Below are 19926 nucleotides of genomic sequence, written 5' to 3' on the forward strand. Positions count from 1 at the left end.
TGGCACGACCATGGTTTCACATGCGGAATGTTGAATTATGAAAGAGGTCAACCTATTCAGATACACGGAATGCTCGAGGGCTCCGTTTGCGTAGATTCCTGCTTCTTTTAGGCCCATTGTAATCCTCGAGTATTCCGTAGCCTACTGCCGATTGAAAATCGAGACATAACAGTGGAGCGTCTCAGAACCGGCTAAGCCTGGTCCGCAGTATGCACCTGTACCCGATAAACGTCATTATGCCGTTGGTAGACAGACTGAAACCAAAACGAATCGGAAGGGGAACGCTGCATTCCATGAATGGACACTTGTTTGCTGCCTCACACTGAAAGAAAAGGAGGACCGAAGGCAGCGTCCCCTTCAGGCACCATCGTATTCCCTCCAAAACTGTGCCTTTCGGGCGCGAACTTGTTCGCCTTTAGCTTCGAGCGTAGATCAGCTCTATCAGATTGGTGGCGCTGTGGAATACTATGACGTCATTTGTTTACAAAGAGGGAGAGGTCTATTGTCTTTCCACGCTTCCGTGTGCGAATCGACACAAGTCCCTTCGAAAGCGACACAAGAAATCCCCGGTAACCGTGCTGGATCTTTTTACTACACGTAGCTCACGTAGTAGTTGGCGTTGCAAAAGTGTGTCCGTCACACAGACGCTGACGGGCGGATGTATGGGAACACAGTAGTGCGGACTTCAGAATTCACGAGATTTTGCGAATAAGTGCTCCCATACATAAAAATTCATGCTTTTTATTTAGTTCTACAACTTCATTGTCACAGGACAGTACCGCCGTTTCAAAGGGCGGGTTTGTCGGGTCCTGTACCCAGCACTCAGCCATTATTGTCAGATTTCTTCGTCGTCGTCGTCGTCGTGGTCGTGGTCGTCGTCGTTGTAGTCGTCGTGGTCGTCGTCGTGGTCGTTGTAGTCGTCGTTGTAGTCGTCGTGGTAGTCGTCGTGGTCGTGGTAGTAGTCGTCGTGGTGGTCGTCGTCAGAACTGAAGGATGAGAGTCCGGCCTCTTCGGAACTGTATCGTTTAATGTAGTATTCGGACATATAGGTGGCTCTTTGCAGTCGCACTTCTTGTCTGTAGGATGGGCCTCCGGTGCCTCGTCGGTGACCTCGTCATTGTCGGTCTCCCTAAGGGAGCTGTACCCTGAAAATTGATTATATGATCATTGATTGATTATCATGACATATGGAACGGACTCCGGCTGTACACCTTTAAATCCACCCTTGCCTGCAACACTTTCTCTGGCCATAAATTCCAGGAACGTTGATGCGAAACAGCCACGACTTCCCCCGAGGACGTTTTTGTGTTCAACCAACTCTATTTGCACGGTTGTTTTTATTATGCGCTTTGCTATGGCGGCTGGAAGTAATAAAATAATCGCACAGCATTTCAGGAACTTCGTATGATTAATCACACGCTATTAGTGACAGAAGCACGAAATGCATCAATGACCTTTGCTGCCTGTCATGCACAGCCACAATGCGTAGCCGTACGAAACGTTTCCAGACTGCGCTCGATATTCAATGCAATCCTGTGGCGAATTTGAGTGAGTATTTCCTGGTTGCTTTGCCAGATTCTGGATCAAACGAGTCAATCGCGCGCGTTATCGTGGCGCTTTCCTAGCGCCATCAATTCCTTAGCTAGCACTTTCTCCGCACGGACTCCACACAGCTAGGCAGCGGGTTGCTCAACTATATCTGCTATGACATCCGCAACGCGAGGGCCCGTACGTCAAACTTAACATGGGTGAGCTGACGACGGAATCGAAACACTAGCGACCGCTATGTCCATAACGTGATGCAAGCTAAACTCCTGTTATTTTGACACTCCCCATCCATAGAGAGAGAACAGGCACTAAACCCGTGCGGAGCCGCGACTAGAAAGCTCAAAGGTGATCCATGCGAAGCCACCGCGGCGACATCCCATTTGAATGAATCGATAGTTGCTGAGAAAGGTGTTGCTCACCTTCTACCCTAGAAAATGCAGAGAGACTGTCGAAGGCGGGATTGCAGGTTCGCAGATGGTTCGCCGAAGGTTCTAAATATTTTGACTTCGCATTTTAATGTATCCCCTATAAACAGAGCACGATCAATACCAACCGTCGTTTAGAGCGTGCCCGATTTGTTTCAAATTGGACACGGTTGCGATATAGTTCCGAAGACAAGGCTGATGGTTTTCGACGTAGAAAAATAGAGACCAATCCAGGGACATACAAGAACCTAACCTAATTCAAACGCGTTTCTGCCATTCACAAGCTGAGAGCCGTCACGTCCATTAAACTTAGCAAAGCGGATTCTCTGCTGCAACAGAAGTGCTTCGGAAGTCACAATTTTACAATTGTTATAATTTTCAATTCAGTATGTGATCATCTTTCATTTGTACGAAATATTTAATTTTTAAACGGGTCCTGGTACGGAATTACACGCCAAAGATAGCGTTCCCGATGTGCTGAAGGTAAGAGACGTTTGCTATGATGCACTCTTACCCATCACCAGACCGATGGACATGGCTCCGATGAGGACAGCCGTGACAGTCAGCACGACGACCAGACGGACGGTGCGTTGGGCTGCTGGTGACATCCCTTCGACCTTGGGTTTGCCGATACTGTCGCTTTCTTCCTCTTCTTCCTCCTCTGGTGGTGGAGGGAACGCCATTGGTGAAGCAAAGGAGCTTGGAAGTGCTGTACCGTATGGCTGCCCATAACCCATTGGAGCTGTACCCATTTGGGGCTGCATAACTGCGATTGGCAAGTGTTCGAAGCACAGTGAGCTCCTTCTCTGTCGCTGCTGCAAATGAATGCCGGTTACTGACACGCGGACTCGAGGGCACGGGCTGTACGTTTCTGTTTTGTCGTCGTTTTCTGCTTGTAAGGAAGAGGAAGAACAAGCTGGGGACCCATACTATACCCATACGTAGCCCGTGTGCAAATACATTGCTTTCAAAGAACATCAAGAACACGTAACATGTATTCCAGGGCTGTGCAAAGTTTCACCAACACGAGTAATTGTGTATTCGGTTCCAAGCGGCGTCTCTCCCAAACCGATTATATTCGGTAGAAAACTATATATACTTATACCGGTATATAACCGCTATAACTTATACCGGTATAAAACTATAGAGAGTTTTCGTAGACCATTCCGTAACGTACGGAATGCTAACGAGGAGCCGCACTTCGCTACCGTCAAACGGATAACAAGAGATCCTCAGGCAAAGCTACAAGTGGTACGGTGAGTACTGTGTTGCCATCCAACGACGGTAACATGAACTACCATTCACAAGTTGTCCAGGCATCCGTCTATGAATGAAATACCTGATACGAGCGGCGTTCAAGTCAAACCGTGACTTTTCATTTTTCGCAAAAGTAAAATGAACTCACAGGCGAGAAATTAGTTTTATTTTTCCACATAATCTGCAGCTGCACTAATGCACTTGTCCCAGCGTTTCACGAGGTCTTGGATGCCAGCAGCGTGGAAATCCTTACCGGCGCGTAGCAGCGGTTGGTCGAACCGCATTCTGGACCTCGTCGTCACAGCTGGGCCCACAAGGAACGCCTTCAGTGGACCGAAGAGATGGAAATCGCTGGGGGCGAGGTCTGGACTGTAAGGGGGATGTGGCAGCAACTCCCAGCCAAGTTCCTGTAAGGTGCGTGTCGTGAGATGCGCGATATGCGGGCGTGCATTGTCCTGTAGGAGGCGTACTCCTTTGGTGATGAGGCCCGGCCGATTTTGCTTCAGCGCCTTATGCACACCCCTGAGAATCTGGCAGTAATATGCACTATTGATCGCACTATATGCACTGTTGATATCGAGACATGTTATCCGTCGGTTCTTGAGGATCAGGCGCTCCACAAGTTGGATATTCTCAGGAACTCTGACACTGGGCTCTGAGCCGCCTCGGCCGGGTTCGTCCTGCACTGATGTACGGCCGTCTCGGAACCGTCTGCACCACTCAAACGCTTTGTTGCGGCTATGTGTATCGTGGCCATACTGAGCCTGAAGTCTTCTGTGAATTTCAGATGACTTTACGCCTTCATTCACGAGAAACTTAATGGCAATTCGCTGTTCGATGTGCGCGCTCACCTCGTTGTCGGCCATCTTGTCCAGCACGTGTCTCCTGTTTTGCACAAACTTTGGACCGCCACGTGGTGAACGCGGAGGCCTGTCGCGTGTGAAAATGACCAAAAAGACGTAGCGCGAGTCATTTGTACACCCAGGAGACAGAAAGTCCCGGTTTGACTTGAACACCCCTCGTATAACTGCATTTTCGTGCTCTGTGTCTTTTTCTTTTCTTTTTTTTTTTGCCCTTTCAAACAAATTTGTTCTTTCTTCAACGAACGAAAGGACAACGGACAACCCCTATACCGGTCAGTTCATCGCTCTCGCCTATCACCCGTCGTGATGACGGATGCTACTGCTCACTCGGACTTGGTTGGCAGCCTCCAGAGACCATAAGTCCGTGTTTCCGAATGGTACAAGGTGTACGGCTTCTCTTAACAAAAAGGTGTAGTCCCTCATACTGAAGCGCAAGTCTTGTAGTCTTGATTTGAGGCACAGTCGACGAGGTGTTGCAAGCAGCCGTTTTGTTTTGTGCGGTGAGAACAACGTAGAGGACGGAACACAAAAGGATGAGCCGATCGTTCCAACCCCGGCTGGAAATAGTGGGCATGATCTTGTTGACTTCTCTCCGCAATTTTAATTAGGCTCGATGAGCAATCAGACTGCGAATTCGTTCAACGTGTAAAAGCCGACTATTTCTCATTGACTGAAGTCGAAGTTAAGCAGGGAAGCTGCTTCGCGAAACCGGGCTCTGCCATGTTGTGTGGCGAAGACCACATCACGAAGCATGGAACCAATTGAACGAAATGGTTTAATAGTCGTCTGTGAGAAACTCTGACTTCCAAATGATTTCATGAGATCCAACATGTTGTGCAATTCAGTCTGCACCATTAGAAGGAATGAGGAATTGGTCTAATGTGTACCAATGAGAAACTGCTTTCCAATTGATTTAGTGGGATCCAACATGTTGCATGGCCGCCAATACAATAAGTGAGAAGCCAGTTGCTGAAGTAACGAGCGTAATGGTGACCAATGGTACATCATCACTCTCAAATTAAGCAATAATATAATTAGGACGAACGCCGTTCGTCCGTGTAGAACATGAACTAATTCGAGGAACGCGTCCGATTCAAACAAATGGAACTCCAGAATACGCACCGTATCAACATATATTGCAAGCGAAAACTGAGCGACAATCGGACATAGTATAAATTAATTAATGAAGTAAATGAAAATTTATTCCGAACAAATCAACTGAACAGGCCGTTCGCCGATGTCGCCGCTCGCGGAGTCCGAAGCGGGCGCGTTGTAACACGTTTCCGTGCCGCACAGCATAGTAGCTTATCCGCATTGAAAATAGTTCGCTACGTTATCAGTCCTCCTCAGGTAACCGAGGATGCGGCTGTAGAATATGTATCACTGAGCCAATCTACAACGTTGAAAGCTCATTGGCCCAGACTGTGTGCGCGCTCCGATTGGTCAACAATGTTTTGAAATCGCATTTTGTACGCGGGCATGTGCGTGCGGTGTCCCGGCGGCCGTTTCAGCAGTTTTAGCATATAGTTTCGAAATGGCACGCATCGGCCAGCACGGCGTCCGTCCTCTTGTGTTCCGTGTTTCGGTGGTGTCAATGGGCAGAACAGTTTGTGATTCTACGCGTGTTGTGCTGTTTCTGGACACTGCTATTATCCCACGCACAGTCTATCAACTACGGAACTGGAATGCTTCGTGAGTTGAAGCGGTTGGACAGTGAAGAACGCGTTCGTGCGCCGTCGTATTTCGAGGGCTGACAACAAAGATAGGATTGCGATTACGTGCCACACCTTCCGCTCGCTGCAAGCAGCGAAAGAAGATGCTCATCATAAAATCGGCCGGCACGGCGTCCTCTTGTGTTCCGTGTTCCGGTGATGTCAATCGGCAGAACAGTTTGTGGAAATGTGTTCGCTGGTTTATGCATGCGTCGATGTGATTCTACGCGTGTTCTACTGTTCCTGGGCACGACTATTATCCCACGAACAGTCTATCAACTCCGGAACTGGAATGCCTCGTGAGTTGGAGCGGTTGGACAGTGAAGAACACGCTTCCGCGCCGTCGGATTTTGAGGGGAGACTCTTTTCGGCTGTAGTTCGAGTCACACGGGCTTTGCCTATCGGCGAACGTCATATCTCACTTGAGAAGGTCGCTTCTGCCCGCGCGCTGGTCGCTGGGGGTTCTTCTAGCTGCGGAGAGATGAGGAATGTGCACATGTGCTCGTACTTTTATAAGGTAAATGTGTTTTACGCGTAGTACTGTATAGCCTTGCTGGATGGACATGAGATGAGTTTGTGTAAAACCGATACAGGTTCATTACACTGAGTGCATTCAGGTGGTTCTTCCTCTCGAGCGAAACTGGGAAGTGTCTGAAGTTTCACCGCTTCGCCCGGGTCAGAGCCGTAATACACTGCACTGGCACTTCCCCGGCCAAAATAGAGAAGCCGATCGGCGACAGCGCTGGGTATCTACACTCAAAATAATTCATACGACAAGGAAAACTTTTGTTCGTTTGTTAAACCAAGCAGATCATTCCAGATTGCAAGTAAAAGAGTAACTCGTTCTCTAGTCCTTTCTTCGCAGGCAAGATGGGAGGGGGGAGATATATTTATTATACCACAGAAAAAAAATGGAGAGGAAACGCAAGATGGGTTTAGTGTTTGCCGAACAGCAACACAAGTGTCTGCTGCTCTGAACTTCGGAAAATTTTGCTACAAATCGCTACAAAAAGCTAAAAATCGCAAGAGGACTGTTCTGACCTCCCTGAACTTTCGCCTTCTGTCACGTCACCTTAACACCCGGGCAACTGCAGCATAATACAATTTAGACTAAGTGCGACAGGTGTGAGCAAGCAGTTGTGCCTGTGATGTACGATTCAAATGTGTGCTCAAATCTCTGGAAACATAAAATAAAATAAAATAGCAAAAGAATAGGCTGAGAGGAACATACATATGATGAATGTATTTCATTTAATATAATAGCCTCGAAATTCGGAAGCAGGTACAACGCAACAATAAATGATAGAGAAGTTATTATGACATGGAATGTTTAACCCTGGTAGCCAAAGTACCCTACCCTACTTCACAGAAGTTGATATGACAGGAAACACGTACAAAAGTTCCACATAGCTATGATAATTTATACTATTTTGTGAAGTAAAATAAATGTGAAAATCGCCGTGCGGCGAATACGTATGCTGAATTCGAGAAACCGTAATGGGTACCACGCGTCGGACAGCGGTACACAGGTAACGGCGTAAATACGTGATTAATACGTAAATACGTAAAAATTTCATGACGTGTTGGAAGTGCTGACTGTTTCAACGGAACATTTAACGGAATGTTTATCCTGTTCTCAGTCTGGCAGGCTGCGTACATATAACCGCTCTTAATACCTTTTTGGAAGTTAGAACTCCCCAAAAAATCGCATGATTTGCCCTACTTGCAAACAGTTCTGCCGCCGGGCACATACCAATCTGACATCCCCGTCTTTGGTCTTCCCGCCCCATCCCTTGCTTTCTCTTTCCCTCCTCACGTGACATATGACGCACGCCATGAGGCGGAGCCTGTGTGACACGAACTACAGCCGAAAAGAGTCTCCCGATTTTGAGGGCTGACAAGATTACAAGACATTAGATTACAGATTACAAGACAGGATTACGTGCCACCCAAGCGTCTTCCGCGCTGCAAGCAGCGAAAGAAGATGCTCATCATAAAATGGTACGCACTCATAAAACTGCCTTGGTATTAAGAAATGAACTGTGTGTTCGTTTTGCTTCAAGTTCGAACTTGGTTACAGTGTGTCAACAACGCAGTGGACTTTGTATTCACTGTGCAACCATGTATCACATCTTTGAATCAGTGCTTTGTGTCAAATAAATATTTCTTTTAGCCAAAAGAAGCTTCGGTTATTTTGAATACTGGGTAACGGCGGTAGGCGTGAAATCCGGTAGAAGTCGATGGTAGCTGGAACCGGCAGAAAGGTCAGCCAAAGTTAAGGCCCCTGTTTGGCCGACTATAGCTATGAATAACGTTGTACTCTCATTGGTCGTGTGCCCAGTGTTGTGTGAATTATCTCAAACTATGGGCTCTATGGGGAGCTGTTGGAGCCTGACGTTATTTCAAACTTTGCTTTTGTTTTCTTCAAACAAAATCTTTTAAAAATTGTGTTCCTTGAAGGTTAGGCTGGTGCGACGCAGCTGGCATAGGGGCGTAGGCGTTTGTCAGCAGGTGGCCAGAACGGAATCTTACCGAAGTTGGATGGGGTTAATTTTCACGCATGAAACGCGAGCTGGACGGGGCATCGCGAATCACCTACGAAGCACAGAAGACCATGATGGTTGAGTGCTTCAAGACCTTCCGTTTTGTTCGTCGACGCTGTACGGACGTTTGGGCCACATCACTATGAAGTTACTGATTGTGGATTTATTTTGTGTGTGTTGATGATGGACAGTATGCTTTCAAAACATGTAAGTGCTGAATCAAGTTTTTACTCTTGTTTTTCACTATGTCCTTCTAGCGATTTTCAACTGATTGGTGAATACTCACGCTTACAAAACATTTGAAATAACTTTCACTTTTATATGTCCCACTTGTATTATTTTAATATCTACTGTATTGTGATGTATGAAGAAATAAATGTGCACGCAGAAACGGCATCTAGTGTAACTCCTTTCTACAGCAAAAACATGCGTTATGCTCATTCGATGCAGCAGAATTGAATGTTATTACACATTCAAAAGGTGCATCGTCAAGGTGAATTTCCATGTGACTTTAATGGGAAAATCTGGGCTACAGCACATTGGCCAATGGTAAACTAGTCTGGCCTCCAATGGGTGTGATTAAGCGTGGTTCCAATTCATCCCCGTTGACATTTACAATGATTTCCCTTTGAAACCCACTAAATTCCAGTAGTTCTCAATATGGTATTTGTCCAAAATTGTCGATTCGGAATAGGAAATTTTGGCTCCTTTCAATGAGAATTGTGAATGTGGTATCCACTTAAACCGAATAAGATTTCTGGGCTATTTTGAATTCGACTATTTCCAGCAGGGACATAAAACGCGGGAGCCGCGCTTCCGTTCCCGCGCATGCGCTCTTGCTCACATGGAGAATAGCGTTCCTTCCGTTCGCCGCGTAACGGTTTGCTAAAACTCTCTTATGTCAGCGCTGATACATACGACGATCCGTATACTCGCACATATCAGGCACATGTCCTGTGCCTCAGTATGTGTTTCGTTATGAGAATTTGTTGGAGAGAGGTTAGCCAAGGTTAGCTGGCTTTTACTGCACACGTGTTCGGCTCGGCTATTGGCTGCATAAGCCATTCGGCTTGAAAATTACCATTCGTGCAGATTATCGTTCAAAGGAACACAATGCTTTCCATTGAATAAAAGACTTGTAGAAAGATTGGCTTCCAGCCTGAGCCTTTTAGACCACTTATTGGCACTGTGTCGCTGTATTTTTCTGGTGTCAACATGTGGCATTTGGTTGCATTTTTAAATGCGAAAGCATTTACGAGCGAACCCTTCTAAAGATTGACAAGAGTGTAACAGCTGTGAACCCTTATGGAATCTAAAAATGGTGCTGACCAGGGAGGCTGACCTTCATAGAAGGCTCCTTCGAGAAACCCTTTGTATCCTCAGTTATGGGAACTGTTTCAGCAAAGCTTCTTTGACCTTGTCTCCCGCTTTGAAGAACTTGTTAGCTTACCCCCACTCTCCCACCTAGTGTCTATTTAAATGTTGTTGTGCAATAAACGTGTCAGCTGAGGTTGAGACCGTGTTTGTGTTTGTCTGTTATCGTCCCTACCTCGTCTCGGGTTTTCAAGTCATGGATCGTCACCACCAGCTCGCTTGCTACCTAACTTTCCTTTCGAACCCTTCCAGCTTTCTTCAGGTTAGGCATGTCGCAGCATAAGCCCTGCACGGATTGGCTCTTGAATGATTAGATTGACTGATTGGCGTACGACAGAACTTATCGTAACTCGTGCGAGAAAATTACGACAAAATGCGAATTGGTCCGAAACTCATTAGGGAAGGAATAATCGGGCGAAATCGGATTTAACCATTTACCCGAAAAAGTCAGGCCCAAAATAAAATCTATTTCGCGATGACACCTCGGACATTATGTTGGTCCAGGCAGAAACCAGCCATCAATGAGCAGGGGTTAATTTTCGTTGTCTTTAAATGTCAGCTCCGGAGATACCGTGACTTCTTGAAACTGTAACAATATTCTGGAAGCCCATATCGAACTGTGTCTGAAACCATCCTTCATTTCCACAAAACAGCCCCATATTTTAAATAATCGTAAATTAACCATTTCGAAACAGACATGGGGACCGCCATTTTTATGACGGCAGCTGTTCACGTGGTCTATATCGCCGACTTAAGTGATATCAGTGTTCTTCAAGACTTCCCTTCCTCTCTACGGAGCATACGGGAATGTAAACAAGCGATGGTGGCAGGGAGCGTCTGCTCGACCGACGTAGGCTTCTTGATCGCACCGTTTTTTTATTTGGATGATCTGCCAATGCCAAAACACGCTGTTGATACCACTTGTGCAGTTAGGATTCGTGCAATTATGCTCTCGCGTTCCGGCCAGTGGCAAACTGGCTAAGAACGCAATGAATGTCACGTATATCGTCAACCGAACTGTACTACGCCTACATACGAAACATATTTTTATTCGCATTGTAGGTGTCTTTGATAAAGTAAGTCAATTCATTGCTTAATTGAAGACTTCACTCTCTTATAGTTACGGCTCACCACTGCTGCATCACTTGCGCATATCTTTCTCACTCTCGAATACCTGGCGTTTGACGTTACAAGAACAGTAATCACATTTCTTGGCATGATAACCGGGTGAACGAGTTGTGTTTGGCAACGCCATGTTATCGTATACACACCGCAGGTACGTACGTAAGAAATGGGCTTGAATGACAACCTTAGTGTAGATTCGCGATGAAAGTATTTGCCGAAATTTTACACTGTCGAGAGAGCAAGCACCAGATACAAGAACAAGATACTTACATGAGGGCATACGTGGCTTATGAGAGCTGAACAGAAAAAGAAAGGAAGGGAAAAATAAACGAAAACAAAAATACACAGCACAGTACAAGGACACCGTGCAAGTGTAATTATCAGCGATATCTTGCACCTTATTTCGGCTGGTTTACTAGTGCAGTGCAGCCATGAGTCATCACATTAATCAAGCACAAAAAAAAAGAAAAAAGAAATGAAGATGAGTGCTTCCATATGTCACCTACACCAGTATTACATCTGGATCTGCATGCTGGTTTCAGGAGCAGTTACTTCTTGAATCAATGCACATCTCCACACATTCCACAGATATTGTAATTTTACACGTAACATTGAATAGACCATAATTTTATTGAACACAGTGATCATAAAACTATCTGGCTCCCCCCCCCCCCCCCCATAATCCCTCGCAACAGGTAAACAAGTCCAGTGCAAGATGGACAGAATACAGGTGCAGTTGAGGTGTTCTGTGGTAAGTCTTAGGTGCAGAATGAGGTCATTCCCCACAAACCAGTGAAAGGGGTTGCAACACTACCATCCCACGTGAACATAAAAGCTTCTTCGTACCAATGTGTGTTTTACAAACCAAGGTGGGAATAGAGCGTAGAGAATGGGCACCTTGAATAGCAAAACTGAAGCAGCTCTGACGTCACAGACCTTAGGGCTATCAGTGGAATTGGCTGTATCTCTGAGGTCTTTGACATTCGCGCTTTAGTCAGGCATCTGTTTGAGAACTTTTATCTCGCAAAGTATGACACACGAAAAAAAAAAGATTTATCAGCATTATGGAGCGCAATGCATGATGCACCAATGATGTAACAAACCACATCTATGAAAGTGTCGCAACCCCTTTGATTTTTCTCTGGCACTTCATGTAGTAAAAATGGCTAAGGAACATGGAGCACCATTTACTGTGTGCACCGAAATCTTGTGTTTGTTTTCCCATCCCCTGCGCTTCTACAGAAGCTACCTATTAATGGCGAATGAAATGCAAAAATCCTAGGTATGAGACTGTTTGTACACGTTCACTGAAGCCCTTCTGCTGTCGACTTGCATTTAATGCCTTGCAGAGTTGTTAGCGTTGTAGTGACTCATTCACTGTAACTCTTGCGGTGAGCCCCCCTTGTGTAGTCTCTTCCTTCTGTTCGGGGGCTCATGAACAGCCATCGTCCACAGAGATCGAGCAGAGCACCAGAAAGCTCCTGGACATACCCTGACATGAAAATTAGCATTATTAGAATTCCTAAAACAGACAGAACAGGCTTGTGCAGTAAAGAAGCAATGCAATTATCTGTTTCAGTAGTTTTCTCACACACATTCCTCATATGTAGATACAATATGTGGCACACAGATAAGGTGGAAGCGGTGTTGTGATACATGACCTACGTACCATGACATACTTAGCTACTTGACCGAGTAACAGCACTGAGACAAGGCAACTTTTAGTGCACACAATGGCGGGATGCCTTTCAGAAGTGGAAGTACACCAACTATCCCCTATAACACTTCGATTGTTCCAGTTCCTGTAAGTGAGTAATGCAGGACAATTGCTTAGTAATCGCTGCTAGCTTGAAATACTGTAAATCACCTTCGTGAGGCCAAAGCTGCTTCCTAATGTCTTGATGTGCACATCTTGCATGGTGACCTTGATGCTCATGAATATGTGAAGCAACGTTATGATCCAAATATCCATGACATGCCAGAGTATCATGAGCCATTTTACCGGAACCAGGTTTCCATTATCATAGCTTGTCCATGTGCGCACACATCTGCATGTTCACGATACTGTGGCACCAGACGTTGCTTCACCATTGCTGCTGTATGTACCTCTTTTCTGGGGCCTGAGCAAGGGGAAGCAGAAATTATAATTATACCTGTTAAGGCTAATATTGTTAGGAAATGTGCAAAAAAGCATCTACATATTTAAGAGCTACAAAATGTGATCAACAATGTTGACAGCATAGCTTGCCCCCAGCTGTACCCCTTCTAATAGGAAATATGTTGTCAACCAATGGACAGCATACATATGTGTTATGACGGTGTGCTACAAAGCAAATGTGGCCCTCTTGCAATGTGCTATGTGTCAAAACGATGATTCACAGATAGATGAGTCTTTCTCATGACTTCACCTATTTCTGCCAATGCGATGAGCATGCTGACAGTCATCCCTTGCTGGTCAAGGTACTCGGTTGCCGGAGTCAACTTCATCAGCATAGAAGGACAGAATGGAATTTCTGGCACGTAATAACTTTAATTTACAACTTGAATATACAGCACTCACGGACACAGCCTGGGTTTTAAAGAGGAACAACAATATGCTACCATCAGGATATGAGGTAGTTCCATGGTTGGGAAAAGGCTGAGTGTGATCACACAGAAGTCCAGACAGACACAAAGTGTCTCAAAAGAGGAACTCCTAAGTTGTTGCTGATTTCAGCTGCTGTGACTGTTTTGTCTTCCCTGTGCCCAAGCTCAGACTTCTCCAAACTCATGTAATTTCTCAACCAGCTTCTCTGAGAAACTGCGTAGTTTTACATACAACCGCGGATTATAGGGCTTAGCAGTCCCATATTTGTCGTTCACATGTTCACATTGTGTGCAAGCCGTAGTGCAAGTTGGTGCGGACACTTACCCGCAACTTTGGTCCCAGGCGAAAATCTGGACTGGTCTCGGAATGGTTCCAGTTGAATCTGGACTGGTTCCAGTTGGATGTTTGATGGTCCCGGAATGATTCCAGTTGAATGTGGATGATCCCAGCTGGATTCCCAAGTGGGGTGGCTGGTTCCACTTTGCTGACATCAGTGGTACCACTCTGGTCTCAGATGGTTCCAGAAGTTCCAACTGGAGCCTCACAGTTACCATTTTGTTCCCAGAATGGTCACTTGAGACTCCAAGTTGGGCAGCTTCCCAGCTTCCCCCTTTGAGATTTCATCTTGTCCACACTTGCCATATATCCTTCTGGTTTTGTTTGATCTATTACTCTGTTCTATTTTAGCACATGCGTGACCTCTTTTTATTGCTGTTTATCCAGGTGCACGCGTCTGCGATGAAATATACTGTATCCCTGTAACTCCAATTCGTGCACATATTCTCATCTGAAGGTGCATGAATATCATACCGTATTAAGTACCAGAGAAATGTCAAAAAATACATCTAAACAACAACAAAAATTAACTAACTAGACTAACTAAATAACTAGAAGAAAGACAACGAAAAAAAAGAAGAAAAGGTAATTGCAGAGTCTGATGCAATGTGAAGACGCCACGGCCACCAATGCGGCTCAGCGAGAGCCGAGAGAGAGAGGAGAGGGCGAGAGGCGAGACTGGCAGGTGGCGGTTGGAAGTTGGAACTGGTTGGAACTTGGCCGCGTCGCGGCAAGTTGGCTTTGTCTTCCGTTGCCGTCGCAAGGATGGTGTACCTCCCTCCTGTGCAGTATTTGCGTGTGTTTTAGTGCGCTTTGTAAGACAATGCGATGACAGTGGTTTCTGTGTAACACATTGTCCATTTCCTGGAAGAGTTTTGACGCAGAGAAGACGTAAACGGCGTAGGGGCAAGAACGCACTGTGAAACGCCAATCGGACTGCACGTCGCGAATGTTTGCAGGTATGAGTGATGACCGTGATGTTTTGATTACTATTAATTAGATGTTTCATTTAAGAAACTTAGGAGGAACTTGAAGAGAAACAGGATAAGAAGATTCCGAACGTACGGTGGGACGGGGGTGTATGTCGCGACCTGCATGGAAAACAGGAGTGTCATGTGTCACCTTCTCTGAGAAAATACAAGATGTGAGGTGGCCAACGAACGAAAGCTCCCTGTGGTCCGTGAGTGCGTGGCACAGTAGGCATATGCTTTGTCTAGACACAGTGAGTGATCAGACTTATACTACGTAGTATGTGCATGTAGATATGTATTGATTCTTTCTTTCTGCTCAGTGTATGCTTTTAGCAAAATAAACTGTATTTACTTGAGTAATATGTGCATTTCTACGCATTAATTTCGTTCATGCATTCAGTGGTCCCAGCTGCTAAGTGGCAGGATCCCGGACTACTTAGCAGAGGGGACCACTCGATCAATTCCACTGGTTCCACTTCAAGTGGGACCATCGTGAAGCTGGTTCCAATTTCAGCTGGTCCCAGTCACTAAGTGGTCCCACTCCAGATTTTTGCCTGGGTTGGGATCGGGGCCTAGACGGGTCCCACTGAAATCCCATCCGTCAAGTGGTCCCACTTCCTGACTGGTTCCAGATCCCAAGCAGTCCCCATCCCAGAGTGGTTCCCTGCTGGGACCACCTGGGAGTGGGGACCAGCATGAGACCTGTCTCAAAAACCACTTTGGGCTGGTCCCACTCTAGATTTTTGCCTGGGGTCCTTTGGTGCTATCCTCCTTGTTGTCGTCGAACGAGGCAGGTGCCGCATCCCTTTTCAACGACTTTTACAGTCCAAATCGGCCGTCAGGTGAACGACCTCGTAACATTCTGATGCAAAATGCTTCGAGCACACACGACAGTTGCCTTGATAAGTTCAGAACATTCAACCACTGGCTTCGTACCACTCAATCACAAACAAAATCAACTGGGAACGGCACGAAACATCTTTCTTAGTAGCGTACCTGCTCGTACTGCGAGAAGCACGGCATTCTCACAATTCACTCACGCTGCATCTCTCACGAAGTGACAACTTAGATGAGGTTGTGTGTACTGACTAGCCGGAGTAAAAAGATGATCAAATTAAGACGCGGAGAAAGGTGCCCGTACGTACACGACTCTCTATTTCGCTTTCAGCCTGACGAGTGGTGATTGCTGGCGATTGCGAAACTGCAAGCCAGTAAACAAGCCAAGAAGAGCCAAAGCGAAAGCTCAGCGTGACGTCAGCTGTTCAAGCGGACGATCGGACGGAAAACCAAGAAACAGATTTCGCAGTAAATACAGGGTATTCGCCCAAACTATTTTGGAAGTACATTCAGTACGCATCAAGCTTTGTGCCTGCGAGTTTTTGTTGTAATCTGTAGCAGCGAGTTTCCTCCGGAGCTGACCTTTAACTTGCGTTAGCACTGTTCCACAGAAGGCAGATATGTTGCCGATCAGTATTAGAATTCATTGCAGTGTCTTCTTGTGACAAGCGTATTGTACCAGAGATTGCGCTGCCTTGCAAGCGCTACCGACATTTTTTTAGAAGAATGTAAAACAGGAATATAGAAGAATGTGAGTACATACTCATACGCTGCCGGACTTTTATCAACGAGAGGCGTACACTCCAATCACCACTTGCCACCCTTGGTTGCCGTCCCTTCAACTTGTCGTGCATCTTCGGCTTTTGGGACACCACGGCCCACTCCAGGGCGGCCTTACATCATGTAGTTGGTTTTGTGATGCTGGCTGACCTAAAAGACGCATTGTGACACCGACAGCGCCCTGGGACATTCCCACCATCGCAATCAGTATCGCCATCGCCACTCCGATCATCATCATCACTCATATTAGACCCCCAACTATGAAACCTCCCCATTTCGCGTTTTTTTTTTTTTCGAGTTTTAGTACATCGTACGCAAAGGCGATAGCGTACGTAACAGATAGCGTTGGTGGTTCTGCGCCCGCGCGAAGCTCTCTTTCCGTTATGGACAAGCGTAGAACCATCAAAACTATCCCTTACGTACGCATAGGCGATAGCGCACGTAACAGATAGCGTTGGTGGTGCTGCGCACGGCGCGCAGCTCTGTATCGGTTAAGGGCGCGCGTAGAACCATCAGAACTATCCCTTACATACGCAAAGGCGATAGCGTACGTAACAAATGCGTTGGTGGTTCCGCGCACAGCGCGAAGCTCTGTTTCGGTTATGGGCGTACGTATGACCATCAAAACTCTCCCTTACGTACGCAAAGGCGACAGCGTACGTAACAAATAGCGTTGGTGGTGCTGCGCACTGCGCGAAGCTCTGTTTCGGTTGTGGGAGTGCGTAGAAGCATCAAAAATATCCCTTACGTACGCAAAGACGATCGCGTACGTAACAGATAGCGTTGGTGGTTCTGCGCACTGCGCGAAGCTCTGTTTCGGTTATGGGCGTGCGCAGAACCATCAAAACTATCTCTTATGTACGCAAAGGCGATAGCGTACGTAACAGATAGCGTTGGTGGTTCTGCGCACTGCGCGAAGGTCTGTTTAGGTTATGGTCGTGCGTAGAATCATCAAAACTCTCCCTTACGAACGCAAAGGCGATAGCGTACGTAACAGATAGCGTTGGTGGTGCTGCGCACTGCGCGACGCTCTGTTTCGGTTGTGGGCATGTGTAGAACCATCAAAAGTATCCCTTAGGTACGCAAAGGCGATAGCGTACGTAACAGATAGCGTTGGTGGTTCCGCGCCCTGCGCGAAGCTCTGTTTCGGTTATGGGCGTGCGCAGAACCATCAAAACTATCCCTTGTGTACGCAAACGCAATAGCGTACGTAACAGATAGCGTTGGTGGTTCTACGCACTGCGCGATGCTCTGTTTCGGTAATGGGCGTGCGTAGAACCATCAAAACTTTCCCTTATGTACGCAAAGGCGATAGCGTACGTAACAGATAGGTTGGTGGTTCTGCGCACTGCGCGAAGCTCTGTTTCGGTTATGGGCGTGCGTAGAACCATCAAAACTATCCCTTAGGTACGCAAAGGCGATAGCGTACGTAACAGATAGCGTTGGTTGTTCTGCGCACTGCGCGAAGCTCTCTTTCGGTTATGGGCATGCGTAGAGCCATTAAGACTATCCCTTACGTACGCAAAGGCGACAGCGTACGTAACATATAGTGTTAGTGGTGCTGCGCACTGCGCGAAGATCTGTTTCGGTTATGTGCGTGCGTAGAACCATCAAAACTCTTCCTTACGTACACAAAGGCGATAGCGTACGTAACAGATAGCGTTATTGGTTCTGCGCACTGCGCGAAACTCTCTTTCGGTTATGGGCGTGCGTAGACCCATCAAAACTATCCCTTACGTACGCAAAGGCGATAGCCTACGTAACAGATAGCGTTTTTGGTTCTGCACACTGCGCGAAGCTCTCTTTCGGTTATGGGCGTGCGTAGACCCATCAAATCTATCCCTTACGTACGCAAAGGTGATAGCGTACGTAACAGATAGCGTCTTTGGTTCTGCGCACTGCGCGAAGCTCTCTTTCGGTTATGTGCGTGCGTAGAACAATCAAAACTATCCCTTATGTACGCAAAGGCGATAGCGTACGTAACAGATAGCGTTGGTGGTTCCGCGCACTGCGCGAAGCTCTCTTTCGGTTATGGGCATGCGTAGAGCCATTAAGACTATCCCTTACGTACGCAAAGGCGACAGCGTACGTAACATATAGTGTTAGTGGTGCTGCGCACTGCGCGAAGCTCTGTTTCGGTTGTGGGCGTGTGTAGAACCATCAAAAGTATCCCTTAGGTACGCAAAGGCGATAGCGTACGTAACAGATAGCGTTGGTGGTGCTGCGCACTGCGCGAAGCTCTGTTTCGGTTGTGGGCGTGTGTAGAACCATCAAAACTATCCCTTACGTACGCAAAGTCGATAGCGTACGTAACAGATAGCGTTGGTGGTTCCGCGCACTGTGCGAAGCTCTGTTTCGGTTGTGCGCGTGTGTAGAACCATCAAAACTATCCCTTACGTACGCAAAGTCGATAGCGTACGTAACAGATAGCGTTGGTAGTTCCGCGCACTGCGGGAAGCTCTGTTTCGGTTATGGGCGTGCGTAGAACCATCAAAACTCTACGTACGCAAAGGCGATAGCGTACGTAACAGATAGCGTTGGTGGTGCTGCGCACTGCGCGAAGCTCTGTTTCGGTTGTGGGCGTGTGTAGAACCATCCAAACTATCCCTTACGTACGCAAAGTCGATAGCGTACGTAACAGATAGCGTTGGTGGTTCCGCGCACTGCGGGAAGCTCTGTTTCGGTTATGGGCGTGCGTAGAACCATCAAAACTATCCCTTATGTACGCAAACGCAGTAGCGTACGTAACAGATAGCGTTGGTGTTTCTACGCACTGCGCGAAGCTCTGTTTCGGTAATGGGCGTGCGTAGAACCATCAAAACTATCCCTTGTGTACGCAAACGCAATAGCGTACGTAACAGATAGCGTTGGTGGTTCTACGCACTGCGCGATGCTCTGTTTCGGTAATGGGCGTGCGTAGAACCATCAAAACTTTCCCTTATGTACGCAAAGGCGATAGCGTACGTAACAGATAGGTTGGTGGTTCTGCGCACTGCGCGAAGCTCTGTTTCGGTTATGGGCGTGCGTAGAACCATCAAAACTATCCCTTAGGTACGCAAAGGCGATAGCGTACGTAACAGATAGCGTTGGTTGTTCTGCGCACTGCGCGAAGCTCTCTTTCGGTTATGGGCATGCGTAGAGCCATTAAGACTATCCCTTACGTACGCAAAGGCGACAGCGTACGTAACATATAGTGTTAGTGGTGCTGCGCACTGCGCGAAGATCTGTTTCGGTTATGTGCGTGCGTAGAACCATCAAAACTCTTCCTTACGTACACAAAGGCGATAGCGTACGTAACAGATAGCGTTATTGGTTCTGCGCACTGCGCGAAACTCTCTTTCGGTTATGGGCGTGCGTAGACCCATCAAAACTATCCCTTACGTACGCAAAGGCGATAGCCTACGTAACAGATAGCGTTTTTGGTTCTGCACACTGCGCGAAGCTCTCTTTCGGTTATGGGCGTGCGTAGACCCATCAAATCTATCCCTTACGTACGCAAAGGTGATAGCGTACGTAACAGATAGCGTCTTTGGTTCTGCGCACTGCGCGAAGCTCTCTTTCGGTTATG

General features: G+C 46.9%; 1 protein-coding gene across 2 annotated transcripts in view; it reads right to left on the minus strand.

The window, feature by feature from the left end:
* Positions 1–725: 725 nt before the first annotated feature.
* Positions 726–19926, minus strand: part of LOC135378618 (exocyst complex component 5-like) — a 38801-nt gene continuing 19600 nt past the window's right edge. For both annotated transcript variants that reach the window (XR_010418500.1, XM_064611691.1), the window contains exons 2-3: positions 2488–2788; positions 726–1145 (exon numbers count right to left, since the gene is read on the minus strand). Coding sequence is in view for 1 of the 2 variants with exons in the window: in XM_064611691.1 (XP_064467761.1) it covers positions 823–1145; positions 2488–2788 (624 nt within the window). In the remaining variant the exon portion in view is untranslated. The remainder of the gene's footprint in view (positions 1146–2487; positions 2789–19926) is intronic.

This window comes from Ornithodoros turicata, chromosome 1 (assembly GCF_037126465.1).
Source record: "Ornithodoros turicata isolate Travis chromosome 1, ASM3712646v1, whole genome shotgun sequence".
In the NCBI taxonomy this organism is placed as follows: domain Eukaryota; kingdom Metazoa; phylum Arthropoda; class Arachnida; order Ixodida; family Argasidae; genus Ornithodoros; species Ornithodoros turicata.